Raw genomic sequence first — 21,810 nt, 5'->3', positions numbered from 1 at the left:
GGATTTCTTCAACAAAGACAAGATCTAACTTAGTTTCAATTGATCAAGGATGGACAGAAGCAGCTACACCCAAAGAAAGAACACTAGGAAATGAATGTAAACTGCTTGCACTTTTGTTCTTCTTCCCAGGTTATTTATACCTTCTAAATCCAATTCTCCCTAAGCAACAAGAAAACTGTTCGGTTCTGCACACATATATTCTATCCAAGATCTACTGTAATCTATTTAACATGTATAGGACTGCTTGCTATCTGGGGGAGAGAGTGGAGGGAGAGAGGGGAAAAATCGGAACAGAAGTGAGTGCAAGGGATAATGTTGTAAAAAATTACCCTGGCATGGGTTCTGGCAATAAAAAGTTATTTAAAAAAAAATTTAAAATTGTTAGAAGGGATGGCTCTGGTAGAGGGAAATGGAAATGCGAGATAAGAACAAAAGATGTCAAAATCTATTTAACAAACAAACAAAAAACATTATTATGATTAAAACAAATTAAACCTCTAATTAGTCCCAGGGAGAAGAAGAGTCAAATATGGAATTTGTAGTAAGGACTAAATGAAAAAAGGAACTTTCTAATAATTGAGCTTCCAAAAAAGACAAAATCATCTCCATTTGAAAATGATATGATTTGTTACTTAGGAAGCCCTAGAAAATCAATAATAACAAAAATGAGATGATACTTTGACTAAATAGCAGGATAAAGATTAAACCTGCAAAAATTACTGGGCATTTGTGTATGTATGTCACTAATAAAATAATTAGGAAGAGAAAAAAAATAAATAGCATTAAAATATAAGATCTTGTCAATTTCAATAGGGTGAATTAATAGCTTTCAGAAGAAAAAAAAGAAATTACATGCTAGATATAAAGTAACTAAGGTAAACTCACAAGATAAGACAAAAATAATGTACAAGATAAAAAAAATGAAATAACATTAGAAAACATACATACATAGAAGTCTGAGTCAGTGTCCTTAACCCCTAACCCATTTTATATACCTGGTATATTAAACACAGAAAATTCACAGGTTTGAAACTTGAGGTTTGACTAGAGAGATCCCTGTCCATACTGATTCTACCCAGGGGCCTGAGATTACATGAGGCATTGTAGAAGACATAGTCAGTGGAGAGTTGCCCAGAGCCTTACTGCAGTGAGTGAGAAAAGATAATCTTTGTCTGAGGGAGAAGGGGAATGAAAAATGCAGAGGTTGGTCCTCTCCTCCCAAGAATTTACTCTGAGAAGAATCTTGTTCTGGATTCACTCCCAAATCTCAAACATGAGAATCCTGAGGACACAGTGTCTGTGTAAAATACTAGAATGGAAAAAGTCCAGACTGAAGAGGTCAATCAGAGATAAGCGAACTATGAGAGAATGGCTATAACACCAAAAAGTTGAAGAAAAAAATCTACTGAAAAATCTGGCTAAAAAGAATAAAAATCAACAGAGCTGATCATAAAAGTAGAAGGAAGGATGGATATAAATTCAAAGAAGGAACAGAAGATTATGTACAATTATTACAATGTAAAAGAAAATGAACCAAATTTATGTGATGAAAAGGGGAATCTAGAGTACTTCTCAGAGATCAAGAGTTAATAACAGCACGGACCCATACTTAACACCATATACCAAGTTCAAAATGGGTCCATGATTTAGACATAAAGAATGAGATTATAAATAAATTGTAGGAACATAGGATAGTTTATCTCTCAGACTTGTGGAGGAGGAAGAAATTTGTGACCAAAGACGAACTAGAGACCATTATTGATCACAAAATAGAAAATTTTGATTATATCAAATTAAAAAGCTTCTGTACAAACAAAACTAATGTAAACAAGATTAGAAGGGAAGCAACAAACTGGGAAAACATCTTCACAGTTAAAGGTTCTGATAAAGGCCCCATTTCCAAAATATATAGAGAACTGACTCTAATTTATAAGAAACCAAGCCATTCTCCAATTGACAAATGGTCAAAGGATATGAACAGACAATTTTCAGATTATGAAATTGAAACTATTACCACTTATATGAAAATGTGTTCCAAATCATTATTAATCAGAGAAATGCAAATTAAGACAACTCTGAGATATCACTACACACCTGTCAGATTGGCTAAGATGACAGGAAAAAATAATGATTATTGGAGGGGATGCGGGAAAACTGGGATACAGAACCATTGTTGGTGGAGTTGTGAACGAATCCAACCATTCTGGAGAGCAATCTGGAATTATGCCCAAAAAGTTATCAAACTGTGCATACCCTTTGACCCAGCAGTGCTACTACTGGGCTTATACCCCAAGGAGATACTAAAGAAGGGAAAGGGACTTGTATGTGCCAAAATGTTTGTGGCAGCCCTGTTTGTAGTGGCTAGAAACTGGAAACTGAATGGATGCCCATCAATTGGAGAATGACTGGGTAAATTGTGGTATATGAATGTTATGGAATATTATTGTTCTGTAAGAAATGACCAGCAGGATGAATACAGAGAGGCTTGGGGAGATGTACATGAACTGATGCTGAGTGAAATGAGCAGAACCAAGAGATCATTATATATGTCAACAACGATACTGTATGAAGACGTAATTTGATGGAAGTGGATTTCTTTGACAAAGAGACCTAATTCAGTTTCAATTGATCAATGATGGACAGAAACAACTACACCCAAAGAAAAAACACTGGGAAATGAATGTAAACTGTTTGCATTTTTGTTTTTCTTCCCGGGTTATTTCTACCTTCTGAATCCAATTCTCCCTGTGCAACAAGAAAACTGTTTGGTTCTGCACACATACATTGTATCTAGGATATACTACGACATATTCAACATATATAGGACTACTTGCCATCTAGGGGAGGGGGTGGAGGGTGGGAGAGAAAAATCGGAACAGAAGTGAGTGCAAGGGACAATGTTGTAAAAAAATTACCTTGGCATGGGTTCTGTCAATAAAAAGTTATTATAAAAAAAAAAGAGTTAACAGAAAAACTCCAGAATGATTTAAAAGATAAATAAAACTTTTACACGAAGAAATTAGGAGTAAATTTAGGTTAAAAAAAAACCCAGCTTTCAATGTAAAAGTTTTGAAATTTAAATAGCAGAGCAAGAAAAACAGAAATAGACCACAGAGAATTTAGAGACTGGGAGAGAAAAAGACATTCTGAAAACAAAGATGACTGAAGTTGAAGAAAATTTGCTGGAAGACAAAGAAAAGACAACAATATTAAAGGAAGAAGAAAATTCTACAAGAACCAAAGCCCCTGGCTTTTTTAAGACAGGCTGAGCAGCGATTACATAAGGATCAAAAATATCCCAAAAGAAAATGACAAATATGCATATTTTTGAAAAATTTGAATATCATATTTTGGAAGTAATACAAAAAAAAAAAAAAGAAAAAAAATATATTTTTAAAATCCTGCCCAGAATTTGTAAGTATAAACAACAAAATCTAGATTGATTGAATCCAGAGATCACAATTAGAGAAACAAAATTAAACTAAACTAAAAAACCAAAAGCAAAAGCAAAACCTAAAACTAAAAAATCATTGGAACTTCAAGAAAGGTAGTGGTTAAATTTCATAATTTCAATAATAAAATTTTCAAGCTAGCAGGAGAAAGACCTTCACATATAAAAGAAAGATGATTTAAATAACCCAAGATTATTTGCAGTTGTGAATCAAAAAAAAAAACAAAAACAAATTGGAATACTGCATTTTAAAAAAAGGAACTCAGACTGCACAATCTTTTCCATTCCTGACAAAATATTGCCTGAAAAACTTGATCTTAATCATTAACAAAAAAGATAAACTTAAAACAGAAGAGACACATTTAAATGATTGAGGAAAAAACAAGCATCAAAAAAATGAATAAATGTAGTTGCAATCCAATCAACAGAAACATTAAAAAAGGTCAATGAGAATATTAAGAAAATATTAAGTAATGATAGCCTCATTTTTATTGGTTATTTACTATGGACTATATTTTCCTTTCCTATCTGAACTACTCACAAAAAAGGGAAAACCATAGACACAATGATTATGACATTATAAATGGGGGAAAACAATTGGAAAACAACAACAACAACAACAATCCCAAGTAAGGGCATAATACTTTACTTTCTTAACAACAATTGGGGCATAAGAAGATTGTATTCTTTTGAGAAGAATATATGAGTACCCAAGAGCAGGCAAAACTCAAGGTGAAGATAGTAGGGGACAGAGAACCAGAGATTAAATAATTTAGTTTTAGATAAAGAGAATGAACATAGTATCAAGTAAGGCCTCATGGCTTATGGATACAGAATGATTCTCATCATACACCATCAATTCCATCCCACATTGCCTCCTTAATGAATGAATATTTCTAAGATCAAGACACAGTAAGAAAACAAAGCAGGGATTGACTAATAATCAAAATAAAAAAAAAATGTGGAATAGGAATTTCCCATAAAAAGGAATAAAGAAGCAACTAGAAACAGTAGCCCATGAGTCAAAAAATTAAATTTAGAATAGTTTGAAAAGGATGAGAGGATCAAAGAGTGGATGATTTCTTGGGGAAAAAGAAAACATAACAAAATAAATTTACTTAAAATAATAGGTTGAGAAAGAGTTAGGAAAGGAAAATTGTGAACGACTCAAAAAAAAAAAAAAAAAAAAAAAGGAAACCACAAACACATCACAACAATATAAATTGGAAAAACAATTGAAAAAAAATCTGAATCTGAACTTTGCATAGTTAAATGATCAACCTTAGCTCCAAAGAACAATTAAGAAAATATAACTCCGTCCCTTCTTTGCAAAAGTGGTAGACTTTGGATAAGGAAATATTGCATATAATGTCAGACATATTTAATGTACTGTTAATTTTCTCCTCCCCCTACATCCACTGTCCTTTTATTTATTTAAAAAAATTTCTTTATTATAAACTTAAACATCAATAAATATTTCATTAAAAAAAGACAATTGTACATGAAAGTGAGTTTCTATCACATGCTAATCATCGGACTATCCTGCTTATCTGTGTCTACTTCTGAACTTCTTTATGCTGTCTTCTGTGAATTAATTCTTTTCTTCTTTGAAAAAATTTATTATCACTATCCTCTCTTTGCCTTTCTACAACTCACTCTACCATCTAAACAGAAGCTTTGCTTTGTGGCAATGATAGTGAAATGAAACAAATTTACATTATAACCAAGTCTGAAAATCTATGTATCATTCTTTACTGAGGTAAGTCTTTCAAAGTCATATATTGACTGTATTGATCAGTCTTTCAAGGTTGGTTTCTTTTACATCATTGTAACAGTTTGTCTCTAGGGTTCTGTTCCATCTATGTCAATTCATAAAAGGCTTCTTAGGTTTTTTGGGATCTATCCTAAAGTCAACTTATTATTGCAAAATAATACTCCATTGCATTCAAATACAAGTTTGGTCAGACAAGATATACTGCAAAAATTTTCCTAGTTTGTTTTTGTTATGTATTTCCTTCTAATACTAATTTGTACAAAAGATTTTCAATTCTGGGTAATCATAAATGTTCGCTTTTTAAATAATCATCTTCATCTCATTTAATCCAAAACCATAATGCCTTGTATTATTCATTCTTATCTAGCTAGCTACATTCTCAAAGCAGGTTTCAATTCTGATTATCAAGATTTTCTTGATAATCTTTCCTCAGTATTTAAACAATGGAGATTGACTCCTATTTGTACCTAATTTTCTGTTTTTAATTTAGCTAGTTTTGGGGTTTTTTGTTTTTTTTTTTTAGTACTAACAATTTTTATTTACAAAATCCTAGTACTACTCTTTCCCTACCTTAGAGAAGAGAGATAAAGAATGTTTAAATTTAAAATTTTTCTTGAGATTTTGAGACCTTGTGCTACTAAACCCACTTCTTTTCCACTATTTCCCCATTATTTTCTTGTAATTATTGATCTTTTGATCCTTTGCATCATTTTTAATATTATTATTTTGCTCCTGTAAAGTAATTCTTTGGCAGTAATTAGTTTGGCATTAATTTATATAGCAATGTCATTTTGTTACACTGGCTGAGCAATATGTAATTTTCTTATTTATCTCTTTATGATAAACTATTTTTGCTATTTCTAGATCAGAGGACATGACTGACAAACATGACTTTTTCACTTCACTTAGATAAGAAATAATAGATTTTGAGCCAGCTCTTTTATTTTCAGCTGTTAAGTTTTGTTTGTTTCAGTTATGTTTCTTAAACACAAAAAATTGTTTCATTCTACTTTCTATTTTATTCTTCTCTATCTTCTTACATTTTATGGGTGAATTCATCCTATCCACATTCATAGTTATGACCGTTAATTGTATATTAACCTCAATCCTGTAGGCTTCAAATGAAAATGACATCAGCCCACTATGTGCCCCAGGAAGACCAGGAAAGGAATTTAGCTATAGTTTGAACCTATAATTTCTTTTCATTTACAATGTCTTTTGGCCATTTTTAATATTCACATTATGTCATATTTAATATTCAGGCTGTATATATACTTTAAACCATATCGGATTCCATTTTGGAAAATTAACTTACTGAATTTCAGTCAGTCTTGTCTTTTCACACCCTGTGTTTTTTGGCCCTCTTAGTCAAATTCCTTTCCAACATGATAATCAATCAAATTTAAATCAAAGCATTAATTGGTTGTCCTAATAAGGTTGTTGTGAAGAAAGTACTTTGTAAACCTTAATGTTCTATAATTCTTGGTCCACATTTCTGCTAGTCATGTGGTCCTTTTTTTTGCCATCATAATTCTTTGGTGAACCAGTTCAACACTAGACTGTCTTCTTGAGTACCTAACTACCTCATTATCATACTACCTTATTTATTTAGTATTTGTGAGGAAATATATGAAAGTGTTCCAAATCATTATTAATCAGAGAAATGTAAATTAAGACAACTCTGATCTAATCAGGCAAATCACATAGATCTTTAACCTCTCCCAATTAGATGCTTTTTTTAGTGCCTATACAGGTGCCCATGTCCCTCCCTTTCCAACCCTTCATTCTCAAAAAAAAATCCTTCAACAGATGTTTCCATTGCCTCTATTACCCCATCTGCCTTTTGTAGCTAAACTCCTGAGGTCATTTATAATAGGTACTTCCACAGTCCTCTCCTCACCCTTTTCTTAACTCTACTCTCGCCTCCAACCTCACATTTAACTGAAACTATCTTGCTGAAGATATCAGCAATATTCTAATTGTTAAATTCAAAAGTCTTTTCTCAATTCTCATCTGTGTTCACATTTCTGCAGCTTTGACACTGTAAGCTTCTTCTATTTGTGATCCTCTCATCCCTGGGTTTTTTGGACACCAGGCTGGTTCTCCAACTGTTCTCTTTCAGTTTCCTTAGCTGGATCTTCATCCAGATCGTGGTCTCAGGGCCCTCTTTTCCTTTATGTTACTTGATGATCACATCAGCTCCTATGGATTTAATCAATATCTCTTCACTGATAATTCTCAGATCTCCCTATCTAGCAATAACCTCTCCCCTAACTGGATGCCCTGGAGATATCTTAAGCTCAATATGTCCCAAATTCAACTCATCTTTTCCCCCACTTCTAATTTTTGAATCTTAAATCAATGAATGTTCATTAAACATCTCTTTTGTATCAAGGGCATCCTTTCAGTCACCCAGACTCACAACTTAGTGGTCATCATTGACTCCTTACTCTCTCTCTTATCCCTCATATCCAGATTGTTATCAAAGCCTGTTCATTGCACCTTTTTTCTTGTCTCTGCTCACTTCTCTCTTCTGACAGTCATCAATCTAGTGCAGGCCTTTATCATCATACATCTGGACTACTGCAACAGCTGCTGATAGGGTCTGTCTGACTCAAGTTTCTTCCCATTCCAATTCATCCTCCATTCAGCCCCCAAAATGATTTTTCCGAAGTGCAAGTCTGACAATGAAATCCCTTTATTCAACTTCAGGACTCCCTATCACTGGGATTAAATATAGAATTCTTTGGCATTCAAAGCCCTTGATAACTTGGCCCCTTTTTCCCTATTCCTTTCCGAATAATTTCATCCAGTGACACTGGCCTCCTGACTACTCCATAAAACACCATCTTTAGGCTCCATGCCATCTTTTCTGTCTGTCCCCTGTGGCTACAATGCTGTCTTCTTGTTATGGGCCAGAACTTGAAACAAAGTACTAAGTGGAATTGAGGAGACAATGGCTAAATCTAGTTTAGTACTGATTTAATCCTATAACAAATAATGCTTTCCTAGTGATATAATGATTGGTTTATACTCAGTGTAGAGCATACAAGCTAGGAGCCTTAGTCAGGATTCATTGGAGAAGCTGGCAGAAGCAGAGAAGGCAAAGGACTGGCGGCAGGAACTCAAGCTCTCAGAACTAAGGACAGAGATAGGCCTCTAAGAAAACTAGCCAAGCCCCAAAGGAAGGAGATAGAACTTTGAAAGAGACAATAAAGGATTTGGACTTTAACACCTGGCTGCACTTGTGGTGATTACTGGACTGAAACAAAGGCTGCTCCCAGAGACCCCAAGAAAACTCAAGAAGAGAACATTACATATTCTCACTTGTCTCCTTCATGTCTCAGCTAAAATTCCACCTTCCTTGTGAAACTTCCAAATCCCTCTTTCTAGTTCTTTTACTATGCTGATTATTTTCTATTTATTTGTATATAGCTTAATTATACATAATTGTTTATGCATTGTTTTCCCCATTAGTCTGTGGACTTCTAGTGGGCCTTCTTCCTCTCTTTGTATTCCCAGGGTTTAGGGAGAGTCTCTGAACCATAGGAACTTAATAAGTGCTAATGATTGATTTTATTAAATGCTAAATTGTGTGGTAGTAGGAAATAGGATTATCTAGGACTGTAGGAGTAAGGGGAAAGCTCTTTAGGAGCATGGAAGTAGGAATGTCTGAAACTAAATTGAAGCGTAAGTAGAGTTTGTATAGGTTGGTGAAGGTAAAAGAGAAGGCACTCTGGGAACAGGAATAAAAGTGAGAAAGGCCTATAATGTCAAGAGATTGCTCTGACTAGAGGGAAAAGTGGGGAACTTTAGCAATAAAATTAATCTCAGGCCAAAAGCACAGAAAATAATGCAACTTGACAAGTGTTAGGAAGAATTAATCAAACTCATTTACCCATTTTTATGCAAAAAAAGTTTATATTAAATAAGCAGATATTTACTTTCTTGTAAATTCATTGTTCATAGGATCATAGATTTAAAATTGAAAGGGACATTAAATTGGTCTCTCATTTTACAGATGAGAAACTGGGGCATAGAGAAGTACACAAATACTAACTATGGATTTGAATCCAGGCCCTTTGATTCCAGTGCTACCACAGATAATGAAAGAATAGCAATCAAAGGAGACAAAGTATCCAAATTGATCTTAATGTGGCCATCACAAAATCTTAAAAATTTAAAGGTAGAAAAGAGTTTAATGCAGTCCTTTCCCAAGCTCTTAGAATGGGGAAAATGAGATGTAGAGGATTTTTGTAAGATGACCAAGTAGTAAGTAGCAGAAAGAACATTTTCTGATTCCAAATCTAGTGTTCTTTTCACTATTCCAGTCTTGGAATACAGGGGTCCAAGTTTAAAGTTATGTATTTTGGATATAAAATGTAATTATCAGTAACATATGACACAAACTGAAGCCATAAAATTAACTTTATTTCACCATTACAGTCATTTAAGACTTGATTATAGTAAAACATACAAAAAGACATTTTAAAAAATATTTTGTTCTTTTGAGGAAGGTTAGAAAAATCTAGAGCATTTTACAACTTATACAAATGTTGATAAAAATATTTGAAACTCTGGAAGATTTTCAAAGAAGTCACATTCTCGGACAAAATGAATTAGTCATTATGACAACTGATGGATTCATAATCAATTACCTTTTTAGCCACTCCTGGGAACAAAATGAAATTTGAAAAACTAAGTATTCTAATATTTCGATCTCTTTGGGTACATTCATTACCTCTTTACTAAACATTTTACTCAAGCTATGAATAAGACATTTGACTCTAAGCAAGTGTCAACTTTAGACAAAGACTGAAAATGGTGCTTACTTACAAAGGCTGATGTGTTAGCACCTACCACTGAATATTTTCTTCCAACTACTGAGCAATGCTTAACTGTGTTTCTGAACTAATCTAGTCACAAACATAGTAAAATTAGGGGAAAGTACTAAAATCCTCTCTAATCCATGATGTCAACTTGGTAGGTCAAGTATATATAAACAGTGGAATAATTATGCCCAATACAATAGAATATTAGTTTTCCCATTTAAAGTTTAACCAATGAAATAAAATGCATTAACACTATTTAAATTATTTTAAGAGAAATAAGATTTGATAATCACATGTACATTATTTTCCTCCCCTTACCCCTCATTCGTTGACAGGAATTTTATAGGCCACCATACTATTTACTTTGTGGATGGTAGTAGTAAAGGAACGAAGGCGGACCTCTTCAGAATTGGCAATAAATTGTGGCCCAGATTCTTCCCATTTTTCAGGGACTACAAGTTCTTTGTCTGTGTAAATGAGTAGATCAAATGCACCTGAATAAGAGGGAAAAAACAAAGAAGTTGGTGAAAAGTTATTTCCAATGGACATCATGCTTTTATTTTTTTAACATTAGTGAGCATTAGAGTTTTGTAAGTCAGGATTTGGGACAGAATGTACCTTCTCTTCTATCACTGATATGGTCTTAAAAACTGCTGGTCAACAAAATATTACTGAATATTTTCAGAAGAAGCTCATTATTTCCCTATTATTAAGGTTTATACAACATGCAAAACTTGGAAATAGGCAAATACTTCTTTAAAAATAATTCTTTTTATACTAGGAATTCAATCCTCAAATTTTCTGTGATGTAGCTTAATTGGGGATTCCTTCTAGTTTGGTAACACACAGCTCAGGTTGAGGGACCTAAAATATACTTCTTAAACCTAATACTTATAATATTAGAAATACAAGCTACCCTTGATTATGGACCTGTAACAAGGAACTAGACTGAAGAGATTATATGAGAAGCAGAAAATACAGCCCCAGCTGGATCTTGTAGGACTCATTTACAAACTAGAACAGAAAGCACACATTGTTGTTATTTTAATAATAAAGTAAGATCTAGAAAGACTTCTAAAAAGGTTGTTTTCTATGTTTCAGTGCAAATGAAGAATTTTTTCCATTTGTAAACAGTTTGGTAAACTGCACATCAGAGAACAATGACATATAATGTAATTTCTTCCAAATAAAAAACACAATCCTCAATCATTAAACTACAAGACAAGTTAAGTTACTGGTACCATAGCATTTGAAGTTATAAGGAGACAAACAAAAATCTAATCTAATCCCTTAACTTCAAGAAAATTCAAGGCCCAGAAAGGTTGAGTGATGTGACCAAAGATCTTATAGATTGGGATGGGTTCTGAACCCAGAAACAGGAGTTCTAAGTCCTAAACTTTAATTATATTTTAGTATCTTAAAATTTGTTTCTATTTGGTCCTTTTTTGGTTCCATACTTTCATCCTTGATCTAAGACAAAACCATAGCACTTTTAGTTCAATAAATGTCAACTAAAATACTTTCACTGATGTCAGGGGGAAAAGGTGATTTGAATGTTTATAAAACTGGGTATTTGTTTAATTAACAAAATCCTTTTGTTGTCTGAGAATTAGGAGGCCTTGAGTTCTATACCTAGAGTCATCACTAACTAGCTCTAAGAACTTATCCAAGTCCTCTCATAAGTGGGAATCCATCTGCCACATTAATAGGCTTTATAGTCACTGGTATACAAATTACATGACCACAAAGCTGTAAAATTCCTCAACTCACATTCAAGGGATTATTCAAATCCAGCAGAAGGTTCCAAAGGGTGGGAACCAAACCCAGAATTATTCACATGTGGTCAAAGCCAACAAGATTTATATTAAATACTTACAAGCTGCTTCTAACAATGGAAGAAATGTCACGGTGGCTGTAATTTGTCGGATCACTGAACGAATTTCATCTTGGATAGATTTCACTGATTTTTCTCTTGGTGCACTACAAAAGAAACAAATATATTAGTTCATGATGCTGAATGCTGGAAAACTAGAAGACTTTTTGAGATAATTATACAATCAAGCAAACATCTGGTAGGAATAAAAGGATACACTGAAATAAAAGAACAAACAGGCAAAGTCTAACAACTAATCCTGAGAAAACCAGCCCATTTCCCCAAAAAAGTCAGGAGATTACACCCCTACTAGTTCATATTATATAGTTAAAATAAATTTGGCTCTTCACTAGCCAAATCAGAATAATTTGTTAAAAGTAAAACATTACAATTCTAATTTCTTTATGTGAATACTATATAACCCAACAAATAATTATTGTGTACAAATTAATGTGCTGGGTTCAAGGGAAACAAGAATGAAAAATGAAGGAGGTAACAATATGACACTAGATGGCTTAATGAATAGCGCCAGGCAGGAAGACTCATCTTCCTGAGTGCAAATAAAGCCTCAAGACACTTCCTAGCTGTCTAACCCTGGGCAAGTCACTTCATCCTGTTTCCCTCAATTTCCTCATCCATAAAAATAAGCTGGAGAAGGAAATGACAAACAACCCCAAACCTCTCAACCAAGAAAACCTCAAATAAGATTATGAAGAACTGAACACAACAGGGGGGGGGGGGGGGAAACCTAAACAAAAAGTAGTTATTACTACCCCAAAATCAGTACCTTTATTCATTTCTATTTTTCAGACTTGGCTATAATCTTTATTCTTGAATGTGGAGTAAGTTTGATTTCTGCTTTTAGGTTTGCACTTGTGATATCATCTGATTAAGAAACTAATAGCTGTCCCTGGAATTTTGTCTTCACACAGTAAGTGGACTGAGGCAGTCAGAGGTAAGTCAGTAGGCCCAGGATTTGCAGAGGGTAGTTTCCCTCTCTACTATCCTACCTCATTTCTATTTGCAAAAAGTATGTTCAGATTTTATTTGCTCAAAATGTTGTATACAACTAACAGTAACTAACAGAACTACTAACATTCAGAAATTAAACATTACTTTTCAGAAAGCACAACTAAATTAAAAGGTAATTAAAGGAATATTTGTCATTTAGGACAATGGAACTAGTCTTAGTTGAAAGACATGTAGAAAGAAGACCAAAAGACCTGGGACTGCATGGCTCAAATCTCCAATTCTCAGGGGGAGTATGACTGCTGGACTTCTTGAGTGTAGGAGTTCTGTGCTGCGGAAGGGCTAAAGCCCATTGAGTTTCCACACTAAAAATGGCATAGGCATGAGGAGTGGGGGAGGTGGTGGGCCTGGCAGGTGGGGGCCAACAGATAACCTAATCTAAGAAGGAGCAAACAGATCCAGAGCTAACATTCTTTGCTGAGCAGCACTAGGATCTACTATATTTTTAGCCTGGCACACAGAAAAGTTTAGCACAAAATTAACGAATAAGTACTGTGTTATTGCAAGTGTAGGATTTCCATTAGAGAATTAGTATTGAAAATATTTACTGGGAAAAAATGAATTTAAAAATAAATGAATACTCACCTGTCTTCTTTTGCAGTCTTGTCACACTCAATATCAAATTGCCATCGTTCAAGGACTTCGCCACTTTCAATATTCGAAATCACCACCACCAATTTCTGAACTGAACAACTGTACAACCAGTCTGCAACATGATAAACTGTCTGTTTTTGTCTGCTGCCAATAGAAGTGATGGCAATACTTTAAGGCAATCAAATTGTTACCAATTTTATCATCCAGAGGCGTGAAAGGGCATGGACTGGGAAATTTTTTGAGGCAAATGAGAAAAAATGATGAAAGGAAGGGTAAAGGTTAATATTGAAATGCACAAAGATGTGGGAGAATTTCTACTATAAGGGACTATTTTCTCAGTCACTTGTAGGAATTGTTATTTTTAAGAGTGGAAAATAAGGAGCTGGGGTCAAAATTTATAAGGTAATAACAAAAACTTAAGAGGGAATGGAATTTAGGTATTTCAAAAGATATAATAGCAAGAGGAATGTAGGCATTAAAGAAATACTAAGTACAAAAGATCTGAATCAAAGAAGTAAAGACTAGAATAGATAGAAAGGGAAGATAAATAAGGAAAAGTATTTTATACATCTAAATAGTACTAAGGGAGGAGTTGTTATTAATCTACATGCCATCATTAACCATTTGCCATCCAAAGTCACAAAGGTATAAATAGCACAGCCAAGATTTCAAAGTCTTCAGATTTTAAATCCAATCTTCCCTTGTTCTCTTCTCGACTTAACGGTCTGGCTTTCAACTTTATCCCTTAATGGAAACTCCATTTTCTAAAGTGCTAGTGAACTCCTTTTTCCCCAAGCCACTGATTTGTTCTGAATATTCAGTCTTCTTGTTCTCAATCTCTCTGGGTTATGACACTGGAGATTATCTCTTGATCCTCTCTTCTCTCTAGGTTCTTGGGATCCTGTTTCCTACTTGTCTGAAGGCTTCTCCTCAGTTTGCTCTCCAACATCTTCCAGATTACATTTGATAATGATAAGTCCTCAGTGCCCAGTCCCTGCTTCTGTCTTCTCATTCTACTTTTCATTTTCTTCTCACAATTATTTCACTTGTTGATCTCATCAAACCCCAAGGATTCAATTATCATCATTATGCAGATGGTTGTTAAATCTCTTTATCCAGCCCTCAATTTCTCTGATGAGTTCCAGTCTCACATTTCTAAATTCCTATTGAACATCTAAATTTAGATGTCTCTAGACATCTTAAACTCAATTTGTTCAAAACTGAACTTATTCTCTTTCCCCTCAAATCCTCATCTTCCTTTTTCTATGTACCTGGTAATTCAGGGAGGGCATCACCATTATCAATTACTCAGGCTCAAAAGCAAGGTGTCACCTCTGATTTCTTATTCTCTCACTCCCATATCCATTCAGTTGCTGTGCCTTGCTGATCCAACCTCCATAATATTTTTTATATACATGTCCCTTTCTCCTCTACATCTGTCCTTACCTGGTGCATGCCCTCATCATCTCATACCTGAATTACTTTAAGTCTTCCTGCCTCAAGTCCTTCCCCATTCCAGTCTGTCTTCTATTGCTCTTAAAACTGAATAAACTGCTGCAGGGGAGAGGGAGTCTGCCTGCTTCAAGTCAACTTCCACTCCACTCTATGCTCTACTCCATTTGTAAAGTGAGTTTCTTAAGGCACAGCTCTAACCATGACATTCCAATACCCCAGCTTTGTTGCTCAGATTCTGCCATTCTCTCTAGCTGGCCCAGTATCTAGGAGAGTCTCCTCCCTCATCTCTGCCTCTTGGCTTCCTTTAAGATGCTATTAAAATTCCCACCTTCTACAAGAAACTTTCCCCCAAATCCTGGTCCTCCTTCCCTCCTCAAAGACAGCTCCTGCCTCAGTTAAATATCCTAAATAGACCATGTTTATACATTGCTGTCTCCCACATTAGACTGTGAGTTCCTTGAAAACAGGGAATTTTGCCTATGTATCCCCAGGACTTAGCAGAGTGCCTGACACAGAAAGTAGTGTTTAAGTCACTACTTGTTAACTTGACTCAAGACTTTGAAAAAAGAGGAGTGGAAAATGCAGGTGTATGGGCTAACATTCAGGCTTATTGAAGGGTTTATTATAATAGAGAAATTCCTACTTCTAAAATACCTATTGGCAAATTTAAAGAAAAGCAGTGCGCCCAAGTCGCTTTCATCTCTCTTACCGCCTAATCTACAGCTGACTCACCAAAAGACTCAACCTGTCCCTTTTCCTTCCGCAATCCCAGATGAAATCCTGGAAGAATGTTAACTCTGGGGCTCTGTTCTCCTGATGGGAAGTGACCTTTTCCCAAATATCCAGAGCTGGAAGCAAAATTCAATCACTTTTGCTACCTTTCTTTAAGGGGTGGCCTATGTACTCCAGATTGACTGCCTCACTTATCCTCCCTACCCTGCCCCCTCCTCCCCCCATCCCTGGAACTTCCCATTCTATCATTAGCCCACATCAATGTGGAGGCTTGAGAAATTTTATATTTTTAATTTCCCTAATCCCTTAGTAATCATGGCCACAAAATCATAAAGCTAAAAAATAAAAATATATTCTGATAAGTACTCTTAATGGTACTAACAGCTGGCATTTATATAACAGTTTAAGGCTTCCAAAGTATTTTTTACAAGTTTGCTATTTAGGTCACTGTGAAAGAATAGCTATTTTATCATCATCATTTTACAGATGAAGAAAATTGAGCTGACAAAAATTAAGTGATATGTCCAGGATCACTTGCATGAAGCATTATTACTGAAAAAATAATCAGCTTTTTTTTTTTTCATGACCAAACTGTTATTTTGCTGTACAACTAGAATCAGACTCTGAAATATTGTACAATTAGCTTGTGAAGGAAATCAAAAATGCAGGTGGGCAAAAATATAGGGATTGGGAATTCAATGTAATGGTTTTTAGTCATCTCCCAGAGTTCTTTCGCTGGGCGTAGCTGGTTCAGTTCATTACTGCTCCACTGGAAATGATTTGGTTGATCTCATTGCCGAGGATGGCCAGGTCCATCAGAACTGGTCATCATCTAGTATTATTGTTGAAGTATATAATGATCTCTTGGCCCTGCTCGTTTCACTCAGCATCAGTTTGGTGTAAGTCTCTCCAGGCCTTTCTGAAATCATCCTACTGGTCATTTCTAACAGAACAATAATATTCCATAATATTCATATACCACAATTTATTCAGCCATTCTCCAACTGATGGGCATCCACTCAATTTCTAGTTTCTAGCCACTACAAAAAGGGCTGCCACAAATATCCGTGCACATACAGGTCCTTTTCCCTTCTTTATGATCTCTTTGGGAGATAAGCCCAGTAGTAACATTGCTGGATCATGGGGTATGCACAGTTTGATAACTTTTTGAACATAGTTCCAAATTGCTCTCCAGAATGGTTGGATGTATTCACAGTTCCACCAACAATGTATTAGTGTCCCTGTTTTCCCACATCCCCTCCAACATTCCGCAATAATCAGCTTTTTAATTACTGATTTATTTTTAGTTTGATTAGAGGATTAGACTCCCTTTTGTAGGAAGAGCTAGCCTTAAACTAAGTCAGACTAACACAGATAGTCTCTTAAGTCTAGATTCCCTATAGATTTAATAGAGAAGACTATCATTTAGTAGCACATAAACTAGAAGAATAAAATTTTCTGAAGTCTATAAATTTTTTTAAAAAGTCCCCCTTTCTAGCAGAAAGCAGGGTTGGCCAAGTTATTCTATCTGGCAGCTGGAAAAAAGTTAGCCAGAGATTGTTGAGCCCCCTTTTCTTTTTCTTTAAAGTTTTAAGTTGAGTAATGGACTATACTAAGGAAGACTGGGGGAAGAAGAAGGTGACTGCTAACCAGTGACCCCAAGTTCCTCTTTCCCAGTACACTTTCTGTTACCACCTAGAGGCAAGGACATCTCTGATGGGATTAAGAAAGTCTAAAAGAAGCTAATTAGTCAGGTAACTTGCCTTGTCCAAGTGAATTATTTTCAAAACAAGTTTCTATAATTTTTCCAATTCCTCTTTTTCATTATTAAAAAGCACATTTCTGTTAATTACTCCTTGTCTTTGACCTCTGAGGAACCAGGTGACCTGGTATAATCTGACAATGCTAGATTTGCAGGATAATTCATAGATGGCTTGGTACCTTTATTCTCAGTTTTTCTTTTATTTCAGATTATCAGTTTTAACACTATTGTTTATTTGTACATAGATTTTGGTCTTCTAACACATTATAAATCCTCTAAGAACAGGGACTGTCTTCCCCCTCCCCACCATGCCTTAGCATTGTATAGCCCCGGGCATATAGCATTGATAACTAGTTCTTGAACTAAATATATGATTTCTTTTTGACATTAGAATAAACAGTAAGATAAAGAATAGCAGTAAAGAATCTTGATTTTTGGATTAAAAACCTATTCTCCTACATTTGGTTGGCCTAAGGACTGGGGAAAAAAACCCAACACCATTTATTTCAGTTCAAATACCTTTTAGTTGGTCCACCACATTATTCAAGTATTTTATGAGATCTGGATCTGTTGTTACTAGCAAAGTCAGTCCATATTTCTGCACTCGAGTAAAAGTTTCCGATGGGTATATACCACGTTGATATAAAATACTGTTGATGCCAAATGCTGAAATAAAAAGAATAGGGATGTATTATTGTTTTTTAGGTTACAAAATGCTTTAAGTTCAATTTTGTAGAAAAGAAATGAAAAAGTTTTATACAAAATGCAAGTACTTTTTTATGAAATTTTTTTACATGGAAAACAAAAAGTTTTATACAAAATGCAAGCACTTCCTACTTAAATTTTTTCCCTTATAGTCAATATTTAAATTTTTATGGTCAGCAAACATATATGGCGAAATGATGCTTTTGAGGTATGGTCATAAAAATGAATTTTCTCATGATTATATTTCAATATAAACAGTCAATGTATGAAAATAGAAATAGCAATGCTTACTGTCATCCATGTATAAAACTTGGCACTTACAGATTTTTAAGTTCGGTAAAGACTAAAGATATTCGCCATCCAGTGTCCAACATTCTATGACAAGCCTTTCCAAATTTAGCTTATGGCTTTTTAAAGTCCATAACTATGCTGATATTGAGAGGCTTCCCAACCTGGTCAAAAGTGATAGGTTTTGCTGGGACACTGATACATTGTTGGAGTTGTGAACGAATCCAACCATTCTGGAGAGCAATCTGGAATTATGCCGAAAAAGTTATCAAACAGTGCATACCCTTTGACCCAGCAGTGCTACTACTGGGCTTATACCCCAAGGAGATACTAAAGAAGGGAAAGGAACCTGTATGTGCCAAAATGTTTGTGGCAGCCCTGTTTGTAGTGACTAGAAACTGGAAAATGAATGGATGCCCATCAATTGGAGAATGGTTGGGTAAATTGTAGTACATGAATGTTATGGAATATTATTGTTCTGTAAGAAATGACCAGCAGGATGAACACAGAGAGGCTTGGAGAGACTTACATGAACTGATGCTAAGTGAAATGAGCAGAACCAGGAGATCATTATATATGTCAACAATGATACTGTATGAGGATGTATTCTGATGGAAGTGGATTTCTTTGACAAAGAGACCTAATTCATTTTCAATTGATCAATGATGGACAGAAACAACTACACCCAAAGAAAGAACATTGGGAAATGAATATAAACTGTTTGCATTTTTGTTTTTTTTTCCGGGTTATTTCTACCTTCTGAATCCAATTCTCCCTGTGCAACAAGAAAACTGTTTGGATCTGCACACATACATTGTATCTAGGATATATTAGGACATATTCAACATATATAGGATTGCTTGCCATCTAGGGGAGGGGTTGGAGGGTGGGAGGGAAAAATCAGAACAGAAATGAGTGCAAGGGATAATGTTGTAAAAATAATTACCCTGGCATGGGTTCTGTCAATAAAAAGTTTTATTAAAAAAAAACACAAAAAAAACTAATATATGTTAAAAAAAAAAAAGTGATAGGTTTTGTACTCTGCTAATAAATAACTATTTATGGGAATAATATGAAAAACCCAAGGTCATCTGATAACCAAGCTAAGGTATCTGAGTGGGGATTTAGTGGAAGTATGAAAGCATGGGCATCCCCAGAAGGTATGCTAACATTGATGAAATCAAAGCTTTCCACCACATTTTTCAACTTCAGTAATAGTACATGTCACTATAAGGTAACCGAACCTAATCCCTCTTTTCTCGAAAATAAAAATAAAAATAAAAAGGCGGCCTAGTACAGGTGTTTGATTGGGCAACAAGTGTTGATTTTAAGCCAGCTCATCCCAGGACCAGGAGATCATTATATACTTCAACAACAATACTAGATGATGACCAGTTCTGATGGACCTGGCCATCCTCAGCAACGAGATCAACCAAATCATTTCCAATGCAGCAGTAATGAACTGAACCAGCTATGCTCAGAAAAAGAACTCTGGGAGATGACTAAAAACCATTACATTGAATGCCCAATCCCTATATTTATGCACACCCTGCATTTTTGATTTCCTTCACAAGGCTAACTGTACAATATGTCAGAGTCTGATTCTTTTTCTACAGCAAAATAACGGTTTGGTCAGGTATACTTATTGTGTATCTAAGTTATATTTTAATATATTTAACATCTACTGGTCATCCTGCCATCTGGGGGAGGAGATGGGGGGTAAGAGGTGAAAAATTGGAACAAGAGGTTTGGCAATTGTTAATGCTGTAAAGTTACCCATGCATATAACCTGTAAATAAAAGGCTATTAAATTAAAAAAAAAAAAAAAAAAAAAAAAAGAAAGCCAGCTCATCCAACATTGCGTTATATTTTCAGTAAAGAGCAAACATTGGGACCAATTATTTTTCACGATAAGATACAACAAGCACAGATCAATATTCCAATTATCCCCCAAACTAAAGCTGTCTGAGAAACAAAACCGCCGTCCGTGAGGGGCCCCCGCCAGGTCCTTGTGTATCGGGAGGAGTAGCTTCAGCTGTCCCTGCACCTACCTCAGTGTCCCTATGTGTTAGGGGAGGGAGCAGGGTCCTAAGTCCCCCGCGGCAAGTCACTTAACCTTGTTTGCCTCAGTTTCCTCATCTGTCAAATGAGCTGGAGAAGAAAACGGCAAACGACTCTATTACCTTTGCCATGAAGACCCCGAATGGGGTCGCAAAGAGTCGGACATGACCGAAACGACTGCAAGCGGGGCTGGGGCCTAGGTCACGGGCTCCAAGTTTCTGCCTCACTGACTAGCCCCTGCCGCCACTTCACACACGGAGAAACTGGGCCAGCGTGGGCTTGTACGGAAGAGGAGAAGGGCGGTACTCACAGAAGAACTCGGCGACGATCTCGGCGCTGCCGCGCAGGGTGATTCCCTGGTCTCGGGTGAGCTGCCGCTCCATGGTTACGGTCACAGGGGAGCGACAGGAGCTCGAGCCTACCTCACAACAGCCCCGCCACGACGTTCAAAAACAACCGCGTCGGGAGCGTCACAGCGTGCGCGGGGGAAGCGGAGGGGGCGGGGCTCAAACTCGACGCACGCGCACTCCCGTCCGCCGCGGCCGTTCTACTGTGAGCGAGCGTAACCAGGTCCTTGGAGGGCTCGCCTTCCTTCAAAGCCCCCACCTTTGCGCAGGCGCAATGAGCCATTCTGCTGGTCCGTCTCTTCCCGTCGCTCTGAGTCTTGTTGTGGGCGGAAGAAGCCGCCATCCGTCGGCGCAGGCGCAATGAATCATTCTGCGGGTCCGTCTCTTCCCGTCGCTCTGAGTCTTGTTGTGGGCGGAAGAAACCTCCATCCGTCGGCGCAGGCGCAATGAATCATTCTGCTGGTCCGTCTCTTCCCGTCGATCTGAGTCTTGTTGTGGACGGAAGAAACCTCCATCCGTCAGCGCAGGCGCAATGAAGCATTCTGCTGGTCCGTCTCTTCCCGTCGCTCTGAGTCTTGTTGTGGGCGGAAGAAGCCGCCATCCGTCGGCGCAGGCGCAATGAAGCATTCTGGTGGTCCGTCTCTTCCCGTCGCTCTGAGTCTTGTTGTGGGCGGAAGAAGCCTCCATCCGTCGGCGCAGGCGCGGCCTCTCTCCACGCCTCTCGCGTAGTTCACCGCCCAAGCTCACTCCTTTTGGTAGCAGGCTCTTGTTTCTGAGTTGTGGTGATGGAGTCCCCGAATCAAGTTGACTCCGGTTCCCAGCCCGTGGCACAGATGAGTATAGGCCAGGGGACTGCGAGTGCGAAGCCATGAAAGTCTAGGGTGGACCTAGAAAAAATAACAACAAA

At 36.4% G+C, this 21,810-nt stretch overlaps 1 protein-coding gene across 3 annotated transcripts in view; it reads right to left on the bottom strand.

Moving 5' to 3' along the window:
- The window catches only part of MAD2L1 (mitotic arrest deficient 2 like 1), a 52,942-nt gene extending 31,780 nt beyond the window's left edge, over positions 1–21,162 (bottom strand). For 2 of the 3 annotated variants that reach the window (XR_004230021.1, XR_004230022.1), the window contains exons 1-5: positions 20,867–21,162; positions 18,022–18,168; positions 13,545–13,665; positions 11,934–12,037; positions 10,376–10,551 (exon numbers count right to left, since the gene is read on the bottom strand). Coding sequence is in view for 1 of the 3 variants with exons in the window: in XM_003772776.4 (XP_003772824.1) it covers positions 10,379–10,551; positions 11,934–12,037; positions 13,545–13,665; positions 18,022–18,168; positions 20,867–20,939 (618 nt within the window). In the remaining 2 variants the exon portion in view is untranslated. Of the gene's footprint in view, positions 1–9,635; positions 10,552–11,933; positions 12,038–13,544; positions 13,666–18,021; positions 18,169–20,866 lie in introns of those variants that run through there. The other variant, XM_003772776.4, reaches the window with a different exon arrangement.
- Between the last annotated feature and the right edge of the window lie 648 nt (positions 21,163–21,810).

This window comes from Sarcophilus harrisii, chromosome 6 (assembly GCF_902635505.1).
Source record: "Sarcophilus harrisii chromosome 6, mSarHar1.11, whole genome shotgun sequence".
Lineage (NCBI taxonomy): Eukaryota > Metazoa > Chordata > Mammalia > Dasyuromorphia > Dasyuridae > Sarcophilus > Sarcophilus harrisii.
This window is presented reverse-complemented; position numbering and strand designations above follow the sequence as displayed.